This window comes from Ixodes scapularis, unplaced genomic scaffold (genome assembly GCF_016920785.2).
Source record: "Ixodes scapularis isolate PalLabHiFi unplaced genomic scaffold, ASM1692078v2 PGA_scaffold0__279_contigs__length_252992795, whole genome shotgun sequence".
Lineage (NCBI taxonomy): Eukaryota > Metazoa > Arthropoda > Arachnida > Ixodida > Ixodidae > Ixodes > Ixodes scapularis.
Genome location: NW_024609835.1, coordinates 72,741,302 through 72,761,963, shown reverse-complemented (window position 1 = coordinate 72,761,963; position 20,662 = coordinate 72,741,302). Strand labels below are relative to the sequence as shown.

Below are 20,662 nucleotides of genomic sequence, written 5' to 3'. Positions count from 1 at the left end.
CTCGTCCTCTTTATTTGTTATGCCCCGAAAGTTCACGAGTAATAACACAGCGTCTAATCTTAGAGACCTGCATTTTGATAGGTATTTCTCGCACTGCATCAATCTTGCTGAATCAGTGTAGCCTTTTTACGAACGAGTACAGGCATGCTTTGTTCGAAATCCCAGACGTACGTGTCTCCGTTGATAACAAGCTTGTCGTAGGTAAGATATACTTTGTTTTTCTTATCTTGTTTTCTTTTTCTTTAGAATAGTCCCATAGCTTAATCCGTTTTTCTCTGACAAGTGTACTGAAATCCTTGGAAACGCTGTAAGCAGTCTGTTTTTTATTTAAAGGCGTTGCGTATGATGCTGTTACGTTCTTTCATTTTTTGAAAGCTTCCTATAATCGGCCGTAAACTATGTTCTTTGAAAGTACCTAAACTGTGGGCCCTTGTGTCGAGGTGACACAAACATAGAGTAATATAGTAAACGTAAAGAGAGGACACTAAAGCCGATTCGCGGCCCAGATAGTAGGATTCATACCCTCCGCTACGTGGCGCTTTTCCGTAATTTGGTTAATATTAATTACAGCTTTCTCTCTGAAAAGTATTTTTTTTCTAAATTTTTATGCTTTAGAGTTTTTTAAAGTACTTAAAACGACTAAATAGTGTTAATCAAATACGTCACAAAAACCACGTGATGAATGGCGCCTGCCATGGCCTGTCTGCTTGCACGCCGTCACCTCTGCTCGTCCGTGCAGTCCGTGCTTCATTCGTCCGTGCCGTACCGTCCGTGCCGTACCGTCCGTGCCGTCCGTGCCGTTCTTCTCCGTTTTATGCTACAGCGTGTTCGGTCGACTTTGCTTGAAACAAAGTGACGAATGACCGCCGCGTGCTCTCATGCTCGGCGTGAGTTTGTAGAGCTGAGCGGCTTGATATGGCTTGAGCTTCTCGTGTTTCCGTCGGGCTGCCTGGACCTAGATTTTTAAACAAAAGGTAAGTCGTTTTGCTCATTTGTCTCTCGACTGTGTTGTAAAGCTGGCTTTTGAATTTGCTGAGTCTGGGTTGCCGTCCGACGCCCCTCGGGCAGAGCTTTGTTCATGCGTGTTCAAGTGCCATCAGACATCTGTGGATTGCTGTTGAGAGGACTTATGCCGTCATAGATTGAAGTTAATTCACTGACTAAAGCTGGGTCGACAGTCGTTCGCAGTGCGACGAATTCGGGGCAAGGTGTCCATTGAGTCATATTGATATTTTGACATGCATTCTTTCAATGGCGCGTCGCTGCTTTGATTTATCACATAAAGTACGTGCAAAAGAAGCGAACCAGCGAACGTCGCTCAAGCGAGCTACATGACTTGTGTGTACCGCCATACGAGCTGCAGTATGCTGCAGTTACGACGACAAACACATGCATAGAATTTCGGGGGAAAAATCTGCGAGACGCAGTATCAAATTTAGATATTTAATAAAGTTCCCAAGCAGCATATATATCCTATGGACGTCCACGGGACATCCAGGATAGGACATCCATGGAACTTTCGGACACTCTGAGAATGTACGGAGGACTATTCAAACATGGTTCCCACTACATCGCTACATCACCAAATGGAGCTCGAAATTTAGGTCTATGGTTCGCTGACATTATTTTCTATGTAAGAAAGCAAAATTCAAAATATTGACGGCCAATTTACCAGAAACAGTAGAGGTAGATTAGTCTTACTTATTTTGGCCGTACTGCTGTACTATGCTTAAATTCCTGTTTTACTCTTAAGGATGACATTCGAACGTTGGGTAAAACCAGTCAGACGTCACTTGAACACTTGGTTGGAGTGCTGTGGCATGGCACTCTAGACACTGCGTTCGATTATGATGCATGAAGATTGCGTAAACTTCACAAACTTCACAATATTTCTTTCACCCGTCTGTGTTAATACGTGTCATGGGTTTATTGTAACATTGCGTCATGGCAATATCTTGTGACATTGTTTAAATCTCCATCAGTTTATTTTTTCACCAGCCGCTATTGTGCTACCTTCCGTTGAACTAAAGGAACGCGCCATTGGCTAGGCTTCAGTAGATGTTAAACTCTCCCTCCCCCGCTGGCCCAGATTATGTCCTACGGAAGTTACTGCTGCGTGGTCTGGTGTGCCAACAATGGGAAAACAAAGAAGCCACATGTCAAGTTTTTTCGAATTCCACGTGACCCAAGGTACGTATAGATTCTAAGGCAGTCCTTACAACATTTGATCGAAGCATAACATTTTGAAATGAGAACTATGGTCCGTTGCAACCTAAGAACGAAGGGCGAGGGTAAGACGGGCCGGGGAGGAGGAAGCAGACGGAACACGAAACGCTAAGGAGAGAAGGAGGTTTCCCCTTTCTTCACCAGCGTTCCGTCTGCTCCCTCCTGCCCGGCCCGTCTTACCCTCACCCTTCGGTCTTAGGTTGCAACAAACTATAGCAAAAACGATTTCTTCCATGTCACTTTGGTTTATGGACACCAATATCTTTCAGCATTTTAAGGTTATCTTGCCTCGGGCCTAAATTGATTGCATACCCTGGTGGGTATGCAATCTGTTTGTTTAGCTGTATTGCACTGTACAGTAGCATGAAGAAGAAAAACAAACTCTTCAGAACGTGAACACTTTGCTGAGAGGTGCCATACCAAACGGCAGTGAAACATTAAAAACAATTGAGGCTCATATATTTGGACTTTATTTGACCCTTACAGTATGTGTAACCTTGGTGGTATATACAATGTTCTGCAGGTCAAAAGCATGGCTACAGTACGCCAGACGTCCTGAGCTCCTAGGAAAGACAGCCAAGGAGCTCTATGAGGGGTATCGCCTGTGTAGTGAGCATTTCACAGCCAAGGACTTTTTGGATCCTGGGAAGACAAGGCTGACCAAAACGGCTATCCCTACGGTTCGGCCGCAAATGCTTAGGCCATCTGTAACAGCCCAAGGTAACATAATCTTTACTTGCAGTCTGTACGGAGTTCTGTTATATTTTGCTTTTAGGCAGCACCAACTCTACGTCACTGATGCCAGCTGCCAGCATGCTGTCAACGATGCTTGACAGTCTCAAAAGTTTTAATCTGATTTAATTAGTTTTTATTATTAGTTTGTGCTTAAATATTTTATCTAATTCATTTAGCATTTTTGTACATTATCCCTGTAATGTCCCTGCGCATACTGTTGCCCATTAACCAATATCCGTCCCAGTTTGTTGGAAAATTGTTTTAAAGCACAAGGTCAGCTGCACTGAAATACAGTAATTTGTGTCCTCCAATCAAGAAGGGCAGTTCTGCCAGTGCAGTATGACTTCTTACAGGGCATCCTAGGTTTGTAGCATACAATAGTGATATAAATGAAAGATAAGGCAGGTCAACGTTCCCCTGTTCATATCCAATTCGACAAGAGGACTCATGCCGTCTGAGTCATCTTCCTGACACTCATGTTTACAAGGTTAGCTTTAGTTGCCCATGCTGTTATGTTCTCATACATTAGCATACCGGGCCGTTAAAATTTAAGATATTCCGAGATTCCTAAGTGCCTTTTCAAGACCCGCCGGATCCTGTGTTTCGCCATTGATTAATATTGCTCAACATTAATTTTCATCACTAAGGGATTTCAATGCCCTTTCAGAGTGCTGAATATTTTCTGTTCCTTTGAAAGGTAACACTACTAACCTATCATTCGCCTGTAGCAGGAATTCTCCATCAGAAGCTTTATAAGCAGGTATTCATATCTGAGAAGCCAAAATTTTTCAGAAGAACCGGTGGCAACAACATGCCCCTGTGACGTTCCATTGGAGGGAAACAGAATGTCGCATCCCACAGCAGTTTATGGTGAGATTATTTATTTTTAATTGGCGGCTCATATCTGACAAGGAAGCCCTTTTCAGAAAAGCCAATAGCGGAACCAAGCCCCGGGGATGTTCGATTGGAGGGCAGCAGAACGTCGCCTTCAACAGCTGCTCATGGTGAGATCATTTATTTTAAAACAGGGGCTCATACCTGACAAGCAAACATCTTTCACAAGGACCGATGGTAGCACCTAGCCCCGGGAATGTTCCATTGGAGGGTAGTGGAACGTCACCTTTGGCAGCTGCTCATAGTGAGATCATTTCTTTTAAAACTGCTGCTCATATCTGACAAGCAACCGTTTTTCAGAACAACCGCTGGCGGCACCAAGCCCCGGTAGTGTTCCCTTGGAGGGCAGTGGAATGTCACCTTCAACAGCTGCTCGTGGTGAGATCATTTATTTTAAAACAGGGGCTCATACCTGACAAGCAAATGTCGTTCAGAAGCGCCGATGGCGGCACCAAGCCCAGGGAATGTTCCAATGGAAAGCAGTGGAACGTCACCCTTGGCAGCTGTTCATGGTGAGATCATTTCTTTTAAAACAGCTGCTCATAGCTGACAACCAAACATTTGTCAGAAGAACCGGTGGCGACATGTCCCTGTGACGTTCCATTGGAGGGAAGCAGAACGTCGCATCCCACAGCAGCTTCTGGTGAGATTATTTATTTTAAATGAGCGGCTCATATCTGACAAGGAAGCCCTTTTCAGAAAAGCCGATGGCGGAACCAAGCCCCAGGGATGTTCGATTGGAGGGCAGTGGAACGTCAACTTTGGCAGCTGCTCATGGTGAGATCATTTCTTTTAAAACAGCTGCTCATATCTGACAAGCAACCGTTTTTCAGAACAACCGCTGGCGGCACCAAGCCCCGGTAATGTTCCCTTGGAGGGCAGTGGAATGTCACCTTCAACAGCTGCTCGTGGTGAGATCATTTATTTTTAAAACAGGGGCTCATACCTGACAAGCAAATGTCGTTCAGAAGGGCCGATGGCGGCACCAAGCCCAGGGAATGTTCCAATGGAAAGCAGCGGAACGTCACCTTTGGCAGCTGTTCATGGTGAGATCATTTCTTTTAAAACAGCTGCTCATAGCTGACAACCAAACATTTGTCAGAAGAACCGGTGGCGACATGTCCCTGTGACGTTCCATTGGAGGGAAGCAGAACGTCGCATCCCACAGCAGCTTCTGGTGAGATTATTTATTTTAAATGAGCGGCTCATATCTGACAAGGAAGCCCTTTTTAGAAAAGCCGATGGCGGAACCAAGCCCCGGGGATGTTCGAATGGAAGGCAGTGGAACGTCACCTTCGGCAGCTGCTCATGGTGAGAGCATTTCTTTTAGAACAGCTGCTCATATCTGACAAGCAACCGTTTTTCAGAACAACCGATGGCGACAAGCCCCTGTGGTATTTCACTGGAGGGTACCAGCGCGTCACATTCCATAGCGGCCTGTGGTAAAATAAATCTCCTACACAAATTGGGTTTATGCAAACATTCGTATTTAACAGTGACACATTTTCCAGAGCAAATGGGGATGGCCAGCTCTCCTGGCCAGCTTTTGGACCACAGCACTCCATCTTCGTCTGTTGGCTATTCTGAATCATCTGGAACCTGTGAGTATAAATTGACTTCTCTACAGATTTAAGCACTGCAAAATTGTGTTAAGTACCTCTGCGTTTAGTATGCACATTGCTTCAAATTAGGTGACATTATTTGTCACTTCATTTTTGTGCTGGCCTTAATAACTTGGAACATCACTACAGGGCTCTAGGTGACGAGGAACATAAGCTTTGAAGTGTGGCACCGTGAAATGCTCTGAAAAGGGGTGGTTTCCTAGTAATCTGTGCTTACTGTAGTAATTTGCCAATCCTGTTACATACAGTTCTCATTTTGGATGACCCTGTTGAATGTAGTGATTGACTACGCGATTATTCAATATTTGAAAGATTCATCAATTTATGTTAATACAGTTTTTGTGGTGAAATTATTGCAGCTGAAAGACTAAAAGCTAGTTTAATTTTTTTTTTCTGATAGCAGCCATTTGTGTATAAACAGTGGTAACAGAACATGCGGAGCAAATGCCCACTCACAATTTGGAGATAATCATGAAAAACGCAGAGATGTATGCCTCTTATGCCCGAAAGCAAAATTGCAGAACAGCCAAAGGTTGGGGGGAAGGGGGGTCACCACTTTGGAGGCCCGTGCACGTGTCGAGCTTCACCTTTTACATTGGTGTGCTTGGAGAAGCAGCTGAAGCGGATGAGCATTTATGTTAGGTGGGTGGGTTTTTAAGTCTGGAGTTGGACATTGATACGTGCTTTGTTTATTTCGCAAACGTTTCGAAAGTGGTGGGGGGGGGGGGGGGGGCGGGAAGGGGGCACATATTGCAGCATGGGTAAGTGGTCGGTATTTGGCGGTATCGTTTCTGTCGGGTTCTACTTTTATCATTTTTGTGCAGCCTGACTTATGTGCTTTCGGTATTGTTTTGGCAGGCTCTGGTCGTTCAACACCTGCTTCCGCCAAGCTCTCAAGGAGGCCCAGGGACGTCATAAAACGCCTACAAGCAAAGGTTTCCAGTTACAGAAAGACAATATCAAGACTGCGCAAGCAACAGAAGCAAATGCCTCAAACAGCTGCCGAAGCACTTGAAATGGTGCGTCCGTTTGTGACAGACGAGGTTTTCGGACTTATCTCGTCACATGTAAAATTAGGGCGCAAGGGACGAGGAAAACGGTTTCCACTGTGGCTCAAGAAGTTTGCTTTGCATCTGAACTTTCATGGCCCACAGGCATACCGTTTTCTATCGTTACATTTAACGCTTCCCACTCAGCGTTCACTGCGTAGGTGGCTGTCGAACGTAAAAATGACTCCTGGTATTATACCTGGTGTCATGTCCTCCATCGAATCTCAAACGCGGTCTTGGAATGCACGTGATCGTGTCTGCACCTTGATTTTTGATGATATTGTTTTGAAGAAGAACTTGACATACGACCCTGCACACGACATTATCCATGGATTTACAGATGACGGTGTTGAACGAACCTCGACCATTGCAGATAGAGCCCTGGTTGTTGTGCTCTCTGGAATTTCCAGGAGGTGGGTTCAGCCCCTCGCATACGCTGTTGGGCACACTTCAACACCGTCTTCTGTTATCCGGAGCCTCCTGATTTCTCTCATTCGAGAGCTTAAGACTGTTGACTTCACTGTGAAGGCCGTGGTCTGTGATCAGGGGGCTTCAAACGTAAGCTTAGCCAACCAACTTGGTGTATCTGCTGATAAGCCATTTTTTGAAGTCGACAACGAACGTGTTTACTTTATCTTTGATGTTCCGCACCTCATCAAAACAACAAGAAACAATCTCCAAGCCCACAAACTTTGCATTGGGGATGAGGTCATTGAATGGTCCCATATTGTTGAACTTTATCGTTCTACTCATGAGATGAGGTTGCAATTGGCTCCAAAACTTACTGAGAGGCACATTTTTCAAAAACCTTTCAGTAACATGAATATAAAGCGTGCCACACAGGTCCTGAGTGCCTCAGTCTGTCTTGCCATTCTATCCCTTGTTTATGCCAAGGAGCTTCCTGAGGCAGCCATGGCTACAGCCTATTTTTGTGATAGAATGGACAGACTTTTTGATTGTTTAAATAGCTCGCAATTCAAGAAGACGGGGCAGAAGTTGCGTCATGCAATTTTGAAAGGAGAATCTGAGATACTCGATTTCCTTCACCAACAACTCGCATGGATTTCAACATGGAAGTTCCAAAGTAGGAGGCAGCCACAAACCACCGTAGGGTGGCAAGTTACAATAAGGAGTGTCCTCATGCTCTGGGATGAGCTTTCAAACAGCTATGACTTTAAATTCTTACTTACTCGACGCCTGCAGCAAGACCCACTGGAGAACATTTTTGGGGCAATAAGACAAATGCTGGGCTGCAATACAAACCCAAATGTGAATCAGTTCACCTCGGGACTGAAACACATCGGGATAAAAAAACTGTTCAGACTCTCTAACAATGGAAATGTAGAGGATGAAAAGGCTGACCTGTTCAAGGAGTTGCCAATATTTTCGCACCATGGAAGTTCCATTGCAGACAATGTGGAATGTTTTCCAGTTGATAACTTCCCGCCACTAGAAGATATTTCTGAGCTGGCATCAGACATCAGGTCTAATATAATTGACGACTCGTGCACTTACTACGTTGGAGGCTATTTGATCAAACTTTTCCTTGAACAGACAACCCCCAGCTGTGGCTGTTCTAAGCTGCTAAAGGATGAGTCTGACAACTTGACCAGGCCTCACCAGTATTTTCTTATGCTTAAAGCATACCACGTGCCTGGGAAACTCTTCGGAAACCTAGTAGTACCATCACAGGCTGCCTTTAACTTTATTCAGAATTTAGAAAATCACTTTCTTGCCGTAATAGAGAGTGTAGCGCATGTTCGAGGAGTGTGTGCTGCCTTGTATCACACACTCTCAGAGCTGGGTGGTTTCAGCCTTTGCTCAGAGGAGTGTCACAAAAGGTTTTTAAAAATGTTTTGCCGAATACGCTTGTGTTGGCATGTTCGGTTCCTTAACCGGAACTTGGACAAAGTTCGGTTACACTCTTCGGTTGCTAGTAAGCAACTTGATAAGTTTAACTGTTAATAGCTTAATAGCGTATTAACAGAGGCGGTTGCCAAATCAAAAACAGAAATTGCTTATTAATTGGGCAGTGTAGCTTGCACTCCAAACATGTGTTTTCTTTATTTCCAGGAAATGTGTATCACGGCCCCCTTACACAAATATTTATCCACTTTCTGCAGAATTTCTATAGAAAATAGTTTATAGAGGCATAGATGTTTGGAAGAAAATGTGTCCACTTCTGTACCCGTCTATATTTTTTGGACGTTTTTTTTTTTCTGAAGTAATACTCCTGTCCTGAACAAATGTATTTCGGGGAATGTTTAGGGACGTTGAATCATGGTTGAATATCTATAGTTGAATCTTGTCAGATTCCAAATAGAATTCTCATTGTTTTTTTTTGTTTTTTTTTTGTAATGGCTCACCCGCAGCGAGTTTCAGGCTATGCCATTTCGTGTGTTTTATATTAGCCGGTAATTTGGAATTTGTACTATCCGGTGTCTGCTTCGCCTGGTAATGATAGCGATGTCTTGTTTATTTCTGCACTTACTTACCGTGCCCGAGTCGGCGTGAAGGTGAATGGATCATTCAGCATGTTCCCTGTGGAAAGCTTTTGTAAACTTGACTCCGCTAAAAATCTATTACGAAGTGTACGATATGCCGAACTCCTTCATACTCATTTATTTTTGTGATTATCTATTTCTTATAAAACATACAGAGCTTCTGAAGTAAATAATGTACATATGAATGTGGTCCAATAAAATGTTTTCAAACCACTCACTGTTGTTGACCCCAAAACCTCCCAAAATGCTCCACCAGCCAGGAGTCAATGTGGCGATTATGTACTTCAATGTGTTCAATAAGTTGAACTTTTATTCGACACATTACACATTTTGCAAAACTTATATCGTATATTGCAAAACTTATAACATAAAAACAACAAAAAAAAGAATCATCGGCTCCGGAGCCAAGGAGCTCCCGAGAGCCTAGCGAGGAGGGAGGCGAGAAGGAAAGAAAGAGAGAAAAAGAGAAGGAGAAGGGTACCAAAAAACCGAAACAAAAATGCCCAAACCGAAACCGAAACTAACTTGACCGGAACCGGAACCAGATTGTGTTTCATACCGTCCGCTAAGAGCGCTAGTTGTCGCTGCTCTATCTGGGCCGCTGGGGCCTATGGCAGTGTCCGCTCTTTACCTTGTGTATATTACTCTATGACACAAATCCGTAGATTACCTTAACATATGCATCTAACAAGAGTTTCTGACTCCTCCCATGACTCTTGCAATGGTTCGTCCGGTATGCCAAAAAAACACCCTGTTTCACTGCGGCTCCGATTTTCAATGTTGTCTAGTCTTGCTTCCAGCTTTCGTTTCTTATCTTAAACATCTGAGATGTTGAAGACATCTGTTTTGAAATTCCGTTTGTTTGCTTTCAGTACCATTTAACTTTGCGAAGATACTTCTTTGACCGTGTTACAGTTCAGTGGATACATATTGTAGGGGTTCCATTTGTTCCTAAGATGCAGGCCCACGATTATATCTTATGTCGCCACTCAACAACAACAACAAGAACACAATTAGCAATTTTTTCCTGCAGTTTCAATTACGTCTATTGCCCACTATGTCATGAAAGTCCTTATTCCTAGTGCTCGCTATCAAAGCTAGGTGATTGGGTGCAGCTGACTGGAAACTAGCAACAGAACGAAAAGGGCCAGATGGAAAATCACTCACCTGCAACATGAAAGGTTTGTGTGATCGCACGGCCTCGTTCCTGCCAGCTCCGAAACCCAGGGATTCCGTGACACGCGACGGCTTATATGCTGACTCGAACAGTCCACTCGGCTGACTACAAGTGGACTGTTGGTTGCGAATGTTGTATTCTTAACAGCATTTCTTTTATTATTTTCAGATGAGTTTTTTATCTGTATAAATTAAGCTTACCTGCTTACTAACCTGTTTCATTGCTTGAAGCACAAGAATTGTGACCGCCAGCGTTCCTATTGGCAATCCGGTCATTGAAAATCGTCTTGCGTTCCGCATATTTTTAAAGTCAAAGCTTGCTTCTCCCATTGGGTGACAAATCGGAGTAAACGTTCATAAAGATGCTATTGAGTGGCCCGCGGTGCTAAATCATACGCTCAAAGCCGACCCTCGTCCTTAGGGTCGTTCTAGAAGTGGTCCTATTCCTCTATGACGACCTCACTTTTCAAAGTACGTAAAAAAGAAGCGGCGTCCGTCGGCATTGTGACAAAAAGATGACCATAAAAATACGTCATCAGGCGCAATCAGCATGTTGTCATCAAGCGTCATCATACTTCCATGCTCAGGGCCGAACGAGCAGCGCTCGGATAATGAATGTTAGAGAACTCGAGTTTCTTCTTACTCGGGGCGTAACTTTTATCATTTTTGCCACGTGTCTTTTTCTCGAAAGTGGCTGCTCATTCTCACCCCGAACGCTCCGTGCTCGAATCTTTTGGGCCAAATTTTCGCCATGTCGACGCACACTAGATAAGAAACTGCCGGTGACCTTGCCGAGTCAGTCTCGCTCTCGCTTGCTGTTGCGCCACCAAATTGCCACCCGCCTTTCCTGCTGTCTCAACGCTCGTTATTTATTTTGTATGGCTCAAGTTCGCCGATTAAACCTTTACTCATTAGTTCACTGTTCATCATCTCGTCGCCTTCTTTCGTTAGATTGATAATGAATGTGCGGGGTAACGATCCCCGCACCGAGGAGAGTAAGCTGCGCTTTCTCATAAGAGGCGTGAAGAGCGACATGTTCGGCGGGGCTGTATAACACTAGAGCGGACGACACAAGAGCGCCGACATTAGAGCGCTGACAGTAGAGCGCCACGACGTTAGCGCGCGCGACACGAGAGCGCAGCGACATTAGCGCGTGTGAAATTGAAGCACCCGCCACGAGAGTTCACAACCAGTCCAGTGCGAGTGGCCCGACCCGACCGACCACTTGTTCCGACATCGCGTGCTTTATGTGAAAAAGGTGGAGATTTATGCCGCGGAATTCAGCAAGGAAATGACGAATGAGTCAGCGAAATGTTTGCGTGTGACAAGCCAAGAGGTAATACAAAATCTGACAGCAGAAACGAAAAATAATATCATTAGCATTCACTTCCGCAGTAAAAAAAGACATCTCAGCTGACCTAGCTTCATTAGTTTTTTGATTCTAATTAAGAAAGTTCACCACCGCCCTGACAAATTTTTATTTTAAATTTTTTTATTACGTTCAAAAGGCAAGAAGCAACATGTAACATGCTAAACCTTATTCGGGGGTTTTCAAGATCAATTTCGGGAAAGGAGCTCTCGTGCCAAGTATCATTCGCCAACAATTCATATTGTCACAAATCACAATTGCACTAAACGTTTAATCCGGGAACATGTGCCTACAATGAAAATGAAATATGCGTTGATGTCAGCGTAGCAGGGGGATAGAGCGCCGGGACGAGACCGAGAGCATCCAGTGCGCCAGATACCATTTCCATGCGCCTCTTGGAATCTGGCCTTGACTCATTGGTTCTGTCGGAAAAGCTGAAAGTTTTGTCGGAAAAAAGCTGACCTACGAATCCTACAATCAATCCTTTAAATTTACCACCTGTGGCACTATCTTTGTGTAGGAGTTCGGTCTCTATTGATGTCTAAAACGTTTCTGCAAAAACTTTTGTATCTGCTTGTACTGCGGATTTCTCTTCGATATCCATATATTTCTGAAATCTTTGGTAGTTGTATATTTCTGATTTAAAGCCTCTCGGTCGGCCCTAGAAGATTAGACTACTTTTTAATAAGAGAGGGGGAGAAGCTACACTTTTGTAGAATGCAAAGAACGGACTAAGCGATGGACAAGTCTTTTTTTTTAGGTTCTTTTCTGAGGCATGCAGAAAGGGATTGCCTTTAGGTTGTGTTCTATCAGCAACAAAAGGTGACGTCGTCACCACACCTGACGCGTCAACGAATGAGAATTATGGAAAAAATTCTCAAATATATCTACAGATTTGCACGGGAGGTTTTTCTGTATCCGTCAAAAGGCTGGAAAGCTCTGCATCCGCCAATTCGCGCTGAGCTTTGCTTCGATGAGTTTTTTTTATGATATTTTTTTTAGCGGTAAGCTTCCTACATTACGGTCATGGACGTTACAATACTATTTAAAGTCACGTGATGGACGTCTAAATGGCCACAAACATATCGGAGCCCAAATGCCTGTCAATAATAGATAGCAAAAAGCAAACAATTTATAGTATATCCGAGAGGCGCACCACAGCACCGTGAAGAAACCTTAGATTCGTTGCTCCACCCAACTGCAGAGATTCCCGGTACCTATATGCCCCACCCTACTCCCCTGTCCCCTTTCTCTCCGATGTCGGTAAAAAATTGGTTAGAAAGAGTCGTCCACGTTTTATTTTTATTTTTTATTAAAGGCATATTTAATCAATGAAAAATCATCAATGCTCCGATCCGATGAGTCGCACAATTTGGTTCTGTCTGTGGAGCCACAGGTACTCATCGCGACACTGTTAGCGCGAACACGACATCGGCGCATTTTCGCATTTTACTTCTAAATAATATTAGCGAGCACGAAATTTTATCGCTTACATTATAAAACTAAATGAGCTCTTTCCGTTGCAATAATAACTTGGATGACATCCCTTGGTTTTAAAGAGTAAAACTGGAAAAACCGGCGATCGCTTGTTCGCGCTAACAGTGTCGCGCTCTGTACATCCCACATTTTGCAGAGTTCGCTCAATTGGGTGCGCTCTCGTGTCGCGCGCTCTAATGTCGGCGGTCTAGTGTCGGGCGCTCTAAAGGCGCTCTCCCCGGCATATGCATGCTTCCTACATTTACAACAAAGAAAGGGGGTTGAATGATTTGTTTAACATAGGTCCTTAGCATAGCGCTATGTTGTGAAAGAATATTGTGCTTCATTTATACTGCATTGCACGTCATTTTGGACTATGTGGTGTGGCTAACTTTTTCTTTATTAAAACTACATTATGTCCTAAAGGCATAAGCAGATCAAGATCTAGACGTTACTCCTCTCTCTAACCTTGAATTTGCTCTGCTAGGTGTTGCTGTGGCTGCTCCACCTGGAGAGGCTATGGCCTCCTCTTGGCCACCCATCTTTGCTGTCCGGGATACTGAGGTACGTACCTGGGCCTACAAGGCATTTTTTTTATGGTTTTCACTCCATTGGCTTATTCTGGATAACAGACTAACGGCACAAAAACAAGAACACAAAGAGGCAGGCACACAACGAGACAAACACATTTACTGAATTCAAGGTGAACTAACGAGGTTTCTGAGACCCTCTTTTCTTTGCGATAACGCATTAGCCCGGTTCTGAGCATCCCAAATATTCAAGACCTGTGCTCGTGCGACACCTATTTTCCTAATAGAAATAGAAAACAATATAAATAAAAAAAGTGTGTTCACCTTCTAGTACTGGCATAGGACGAAAAGGTGAACTATATTCGAAAAGGTGAACATGCAGATGAGTGTGACAACAATGCTGTCGATAGCCGTGTTCCACAAATTACAGTTTAACAGAGAAAATAATATATATCCAGAGGTTAGTCAGCTAACTCGCTTCTCTAGTATACTAGCAAATAAGGCAGATGTGAGTCATAATGATGCCTATTTCTGAATACAGAAAGGGAAAGTGGGCTTGCAAAAAAAAGCTGGCTTTCTTTGCAAAAAAAAAAAAAAACATTCGGGGGGAGCGGGAAGAACGTGAGCCGGTGAGACCTTAAAAACGATGAAGCGGCCGTTGAATAGCTGCGGTGAGCGTCCCTCATGACGTGCAGAAACCCCCTCGAGAATAAACTACTTGTCCAAATGTGGTGTGCTTGTTCGTTGTCAGATTCATTAACATATTTATATAAAATCACCCGCTATATCGAACTGGTAGACGGTTTTGGCGAGTTCGATATAATCGGGTTTTTCTGTATTACCTGCCACAGGTAGGGGAAAGCAGATTGAAAACGGGTAGGCGGTCGAGGGGTAAATTGAGTCTGATTATCAGGCTGGACACGAGATAACTTCCTTGCTTGCTGTTGTAGTTGTGAATGTATTATTTTAAAGGTTTTTTATAAATAGCTGCTCATGCATATGTTTTATTTTATGCACTGTAGGTTTTATTATACAAGACCAACTCTTCCAAGCCATCACCTTAGGAATCCAGGTGCGCTGGCAATAATGGCATGGAAGAAAAGAGCCATGAACAGCCTTGTGTGCGAGAAAATCTGCGAGTAGTGCACGTTGGGAAGAAAATAAAATAGTAAGTTTAATTCTGCTTGTTTTTGTAGTTTTGTTTCATGACAGAATGAACAACTAAACTAAACCTTTGAAAAATTGGCGCCCTTTTTGCAGAGCTTGCGAGTTGTGGTCATCAGCAGCCACTTCTGCATCTAAATTATACCGTGCATGTATGACCAGGTCACCCCAGAAGACACTGGACCAACCGGGTCACATCAGAACACACTTGGTAAATTCATGCCAAGACACCAGAACACACCCGACACGTGTTGGAATTTCCCCTCAGGTGTAAACGTCAGAAACACTCCAGACGCGGTCTGGTGGATTATCTAATGGTGTTAAAATGTCATTTCTGTATAATAATATAAAATTGACTTACGGCACTTCAACATCGTATACAAAGTGCTTTTGAATAAAAATTAAAAATGTCTGAGTGTACTCATTACTAACAAAATGTAAGCACAGAACCACATCAGTTATTTATCTATTCATTAAAAAAATAAGAACGCGACTCGCGTGCATTACATGCCTAGAAACTTCGAATGAATAGAAGCATATCTTTGAAAATGTTAACTCTTACACGTCTCTTTCGATTGTGCGTTATGTTTTGAGAAATGCATATCGCCTTCTGAACAAACACAGTGACGATGAATCGGCCATTTCGAATGACATGGAACACGCACAGGCGCGACATTTGTACCGCGAAACAGAAACGCTAACACAGCCACCACAGTCCTCATCATTGGAAAACGGTGATTATTAGAAGTGAATTGTTGACCGCCACAGTGGAATTCTCGCTCCAGCCCTTTAGCATAGTCCTTCGGTCATTCTTTGTCTTCCTCCTGCTTTTGGCACTTACTCCAACATCTAATAAAAAGAGCGAGTTCCAAAATATTACATTCACCCCGTTAGTGGAGCACGTTTTTATTGTTACATAAATAATGAAACCTAACCAGGTCGGAGAATAAATATCAAAGATAAATTAAATCGCGATTTAAATTATGCGCTGTTTACTATAATGATCTACGTCAAACCTTTCCCGCAAGAATAATCCCCAGAAGTGTTTTTATTTACTGTTCGTTTTTCATTTAATGTGTTACATCTGTTTGTTGTCTATTTATATCAAATAAATAACAATTAAGAAAGACGTATTGGGTACTCATAATGAAAAAAAGGCGGTGCTTTTTTGTGCAACTCAGAGCGTTGAGCTTTTTTCTGCCTTCGACTTCATTCACGAGATACCTAATGTCAGATTGCAATAAAAATCAAACTTCAACAAAAAGAAGAAAACAAAAATTTACTGGGATATTGAAAACAAATCAGGACGTGAAAGAATATGCAAACAAAGCGTTTTCACTGGCAAAAAATCAAGCTGCTTTTGGTGTGATATGGCGGATTTACGTTAGTCGAAATTGATACACTGTGCTGTAAAAGTTTCAATTTACATCAAACTTTTATTTAGGATTGCTTTCAATAGTCGGACGATTTTATGAATGAATCGGCCATGCTTAAAAAACATACACCAATGTGATATAGAATCATTGTTTCTAGTTACAGTGGTTTAAATCAAACAACCCTTATTTAATTAAAAAAATTAAACAAGTAATTAAAAACATGATATACTGCCAGTCCGAATGTAAGCATGCAAAGGATACCAAAACATGAAAGTGTTGTTCAAAACAATACAGACTGGGCCTCTTGGGTAATATGTGCTACTATCTAGACACGCGAACGGGTTCGAGGCTAAGTGGCGAGAAAGCCACGCACGCGCAAGGTCTCTCCCACCCGTTCCACACCCAAAACGTCAGCTGCATCCTGTTCACCCATTGAGGCGTTGTGACCTAGATACGGCTCCCCAAAACTCGCCTTTGTCCCCATCGCACGTAATCGTCCGCCTTGAAGTCAACACAACGAAACCATCTTCCCTCTCTGCTCGGCCAGAAGGAAGAGAGAGAGGGTACTGGAATCATTTACTCTCGAATCGATCTTTCTACAAAAGGTCCATTTCGCGCTTAGGCTGCCGAGTCTCTTCATACGTTGAAATTTTATTTCCTATCTCAATTGCATCTGGAATTCCTTCAGCCTTAAAGCCAAATGTACAAATAAATTTGCGGGTTGGCCTAAATGAAACATGAAGCCACCCTTCTCCAGTCCAGAGAGGCCACGGAGGCTAGCCCGCAATCGGACACCTGCCAAAACCGTCCCCCAATTTCATTAAAATACTGATAATAATTAAAGGATCAGAAAGCTTATGACGAAAACAGTGGTTCCTAGACGTTCCTTCGTGTTTAGATTTAGGAAAGGTATTGCGAACATCTGGCTTTCGTGCAAACGAGAAGCCACGAAAATTTCCTATGTGGATGAGCTTAATGTTTTTTTATAGCGCGTATACCATTCAAACTCAATTTCACGAACTTGTTCTTCCGTTGGCCCTTACAACCCCAATGCCAAGCTGAAGGCATGGGCATTGTCTCATTGATCCGGAAGGAACCGTTACCGATTAATTATTAAGCGCTATTGGAAAATGTTTTGTTTAAACAATAAAGATGCTTCTCTCAGAAACAGAAAAGCATAGAATACATTTTGTGTCTCTCAATTGTTCTTGTTTAATTTGGTAAACCCAGGTTTGAAAAAAAAGAACATCGCAAACTTCTGTTTTTAAAATTCAACACGTAACAGAAAATAAACAGTATTTAGAAGGTTATTCTTTGTACATAGATATCTGACATGTTGTTTATGTTATATTATAGCAAGAGATAATCAGCTAACAAACAAAAACAAAAAATCTACGAAACGACATACCCAAAAGATGTATATTAGTACTAGAAATGTTATTTTTGTTTTAGATTCAATCTTCCAAATAATTACACATTAATATAAGTGTCAGTAACTTTCAAAGCCTCCTCCCATCATTCGTAGTATATATATAGATTGTACGTCCTAAAATGAGATATCTGCAAGTTCTCATGATTATGGAAATTTTAGAAAAGAATTAATTTAGATCGCGTCATATGTGTATTTCAGCATTCGGTTTTTATTTGCTAGCTACCACACAAGATTCGAAGGCGTGAACATTTGTTTTAGCGAAGTAAATTTTGATAGGTTCGATTTTAAAAATTGCACCCCGACGTCAGCTTCAATTTAAAAATGATCTCAGCGTCCAGTGGTATACGCCCTGTGAAAAAGCGATTAAGCTAATCTGTATCGGAAAGATTTGTGGCTTCTCGCTTGCAAGAAAGCCCGAAGTTCGGAGTAGCTTTCCTAAATTAAGACGTGAATGAATAAAAGAGCAAATTTAAAAAACAAGTCTTACCGATCTGAATGTCCAAAGAATAATGAGACGTACACATTTATTTAAAACCTTCCGCTAATCATCTTTAATTTGTAAGCATGCAAATTGTTTAAGACGTTTTCAAAAAAAAAATCTTGCAAGAGCCATTCATCTTAGGACGAAACCTAAGATGTTATTAGCCTATGAATTTAACAGACATAGCTGCATACCTTTTTTATGTATCAGTTTTGTAACAAAACTTTTATATGCTCTTTCTTCATAATATCTCAATGAGGAATATCTTGATGTTAGAAATATTAAATTTGTGAATTTATTTATAAAGGATTAGTTTGCATGAATCGTGAGTCGTGTAACGGACAGTCGTACAACGGTCATTCGTATAACGGCCGTGTATTTTTCAGTGCGCGTAACAATAAATTGTGCCGCGATAAGTCGCAGAACGGGTCAGTGGAATCCACAAAAAAACTCGTAATCTTTCATTGATATTTAGTATATTATCGTGGTACTCCAAGGCCAATTAGGCTTTTGAATGAACAGAAACGAATGAAAGAATGCTATCGGAATGCGAAACCCATTTTTACTGTATATAGTTTGGGTAATAAATTTATTTTTCGATTTGTGTAAAGATACGAAGCTCTTTATCAAAAAGTGAACATGCTCCCAAATAAATTATGTCTTGCTTTAAAATCAGTTTAATTACTCTTCGAATAGACAAACTGCCGCAGTTGGAGCAGCTTCTGCAAACGAAGCAGCCCTCGCAAGAATACTTCCTCATCTATGCAAAAGCTGGAGTGTAAACGTTTTATGTATGTTACTGTAAATATTCTTTGTGCAAAGAAAAAAAAGTAATTATGATAAGCACAAAAAATAAATTCGTAATATAGCTATTTCTAACTGTATCTGGAACGCGTTCTATAGTAATTAATGTTAACAATATAAATAAATATCTGGGACCTCGGGTGTGTTTTTTGCGAAAATAACAAATTAATCACCCTTTGATTCACATAGGATAGTAAACTAAAGTCAATGTCGAAAATTTGCCCTTTCATGAACCTCACTGTTTAATATATGGGAAACTGGCCTTTTATACATTTATTTTATTCCTTGTCGATATCATATTATTGCGAGCGATAATCGGCGAAAATTGCAACGAAGCTACCAGAAAATACCAAAAAGAATGCCAACGGTGCTCAGAAGATTATCTTGGTTTTCCATATATTTGATTTGTTGCTGATGGGATAATATTGTGAGTGATAATAAGCAAACAATGATAAAAGCTACCAAACCGTCCCAAAAGGATGGTGAAATATATTCAGAAGTTCATTGCCTTTGCACATATTTTTTCTCGTCTCTAATGCAATCTTATTGCGAGCGATAATCAGCGAAAAATGTTAAAAGCTACCAAACGACGCAAGTAAAGATGTCAAAGAGCATTATGATTATTTTTACACAGTTTTTTATTATTTTATGACGTACCGTGGCCCAATTTTTTTAATAATATCAAGCGAGCGTCGACCGCTGGGACGGCCAGCGCCGTGCCGCGGAGGCGTGCGGCGAAACGGGAGAGATTAAGCGCGGGCGCACAAAGCCCTTTCTGGTGGGAGCGTCGTCTGCTAGGCTATTACGTTGAACGCACAGAGCCCCTGCTCCGTAGCAAAGGAGGGCAAGGCGCTTGCAGTGTCGAAGTGCATCGCCGATGCGCCCCTCCTCTTGGAATGCGTTCAGAATCCTATTGACGGTAGCCAGTTTAACCCCGACTGTTGTTGCGTCATGCCACCCATCGAAATTCTCACAACACGTTCCCGTGTTTCTGTAGGCACTTGACGAGGCATAAAAATTGCGCGCGTCCGCTGGTTAAAGAAAGTTGCCGGCTACATAGGCTAGATGATGACAGCAAGAACGTAGTTGATAATTAAAAACAACAAGCAGAAACCCTGTCAATACTCTGCTTTAATTTGCATCGTACTGCAGCCGACGCTACGAGCCACCTTGGCCAGTCCGTCGCTAAACGTGTGTCACGTGGCCTTCCCGTTTGGTACAACTGCACGTGAAAGCACCATGTCACGCGGCAGGATGAAAGCACTTTATTGGTTTAATGCCGGTATATAGTGTAATGCATCGTTGCATTCAGTTTGTGGCGGCACCGTATTTTTCATTTTTGTCGGCGTTTACAAAAGTAAATGCAAACATGAAATAAAAAAAGTAACTTAAACACGAGATGACGCGCGGTTTATGTCACGTCTGAGCAGTATCGAAACAAAAAGAGAAAATAACAGTAAGCGCTGTTCTGATCTTTGCTTAAAGGCGTTAGCTATGCCAGCAGATAATGAACAGGGGCTGTGTGCGGTCAACGGAATAAATAGCATAGAAGGCGACGCTCGCAAGGAAAAGAGCTTTGTGCGCACGCGCCTAATCTCTCCCATGACGGCCGCATTTCTCCGGGGCACAGCTCTGGCCGTCCCGGAAGTCGACGCTCGCTTGATATTATTACAAAGATGGGCCACCGTACCTTTATTACGACTGATAATTAGCAAAAAATGGTCAAAGCTACCAAAAGCTGAACCGAAAGATTTCCAATAACATTCAGATGGTGATTTTATTTTACATATATCTTGTTATTTCATGTAATATTAGTATTGCGAG

At 42.4% G+C, this 20,662-nt stretch overlaps 1 protein-coding gene and 2 long non-coding RNA genes across 5 annotated transcripts; all 3 read left to right on the top strand.

The window, feature by feature from the left end:
- The first annotated feature begins 761 nt into the window (after positions 1-761).
- Positions 762-3,825, top strand: LOC115327286. The gene is made up of 4 exons (XR_005716272.3): positions 762-974; positions 2,090-2,190; positions 2,750-2,946; positions 3,754-3,825. It is a non-coding gene; the product is annotated as an uncharacterized LOC115327286 (long non-coding RNA).
- Positions 3,826-4,041: 216 nt separating this feature from the next.
- On the top strand, positions 4,042-5,004 carry LOC121833070. 3 transcript variants are annotated; one of them, XR_006076543.1, is made up of 4 exons: positions 4,042-4,099; positions 4,689-4,766; positions 4,824-4,901; positions 4,961-5,004. It is a non-coding gene; the product is annotated as an uncharacterized LOC121833070 (long non-coding RNA). The 3 variants fall into 3 exon arrangements; XR_006076542.1 differs by having other exon boundaries at positions 4,958-4,996; XR_006076545.1 differs by lacking the exon at positions 4,042-4,099 and adding an exon at positions 4,583-4,632 and having other exon boundaries at positions 4,958-4,996.
- A 23-nt stretch (positions 5,005-5,027) lies between these two features.
- LOC121836941 lies at positions 5,028-18,816 on the top strand. Its single transcript, XM_042292172.1, has 6 exons — positions 5,028-5,032; positions 5,089-5,166; positions 5,223-5,297; positions 5,367-5,456; positions 6,336-6,904; positions 18,745-18,816. Exons 2-6 carry the CDS (start codon positions 5,097-5,099, stop codon positions 18,814-18,816), a joined length of 876 nt encoding a protein of 291 aa, XP_042148106.1. The 5' UTR covers positions 5,028-5,032; positions 5,089-5,096.
- The last annotated feature ends 1,846 nt before the right edge of the window (positions 18,817-20,662 follow it).

What these genes read in the sequence shown, in the direction of transcription:
- LOC121836941 (XM_042292172.1), top strand. Translation starts at nt 5,097, where the DNA reads ATGGCGGAACCAAGCCCCGGGGATGTTCGAATGGAAGGCAGTGGAACG. An exon ending in ACCTTCGGCAGCTGCTCATG is followed by an intron (nt 5,167 to 5,222) that starts GTGAGAGCATTT and finishes ACCGTTTTTCAG; the next exon opens with AACAACCGATGGCGACAAGC. An exon ending in ACATTCCATAGCGGCCTGTG is followed by an intron (nt 5,298 to 5,366) that starts GTAAAATAAATC and finishes CACATTTTCCAG; the next exon opens with AGCAAATGGGGATGGCCAGC.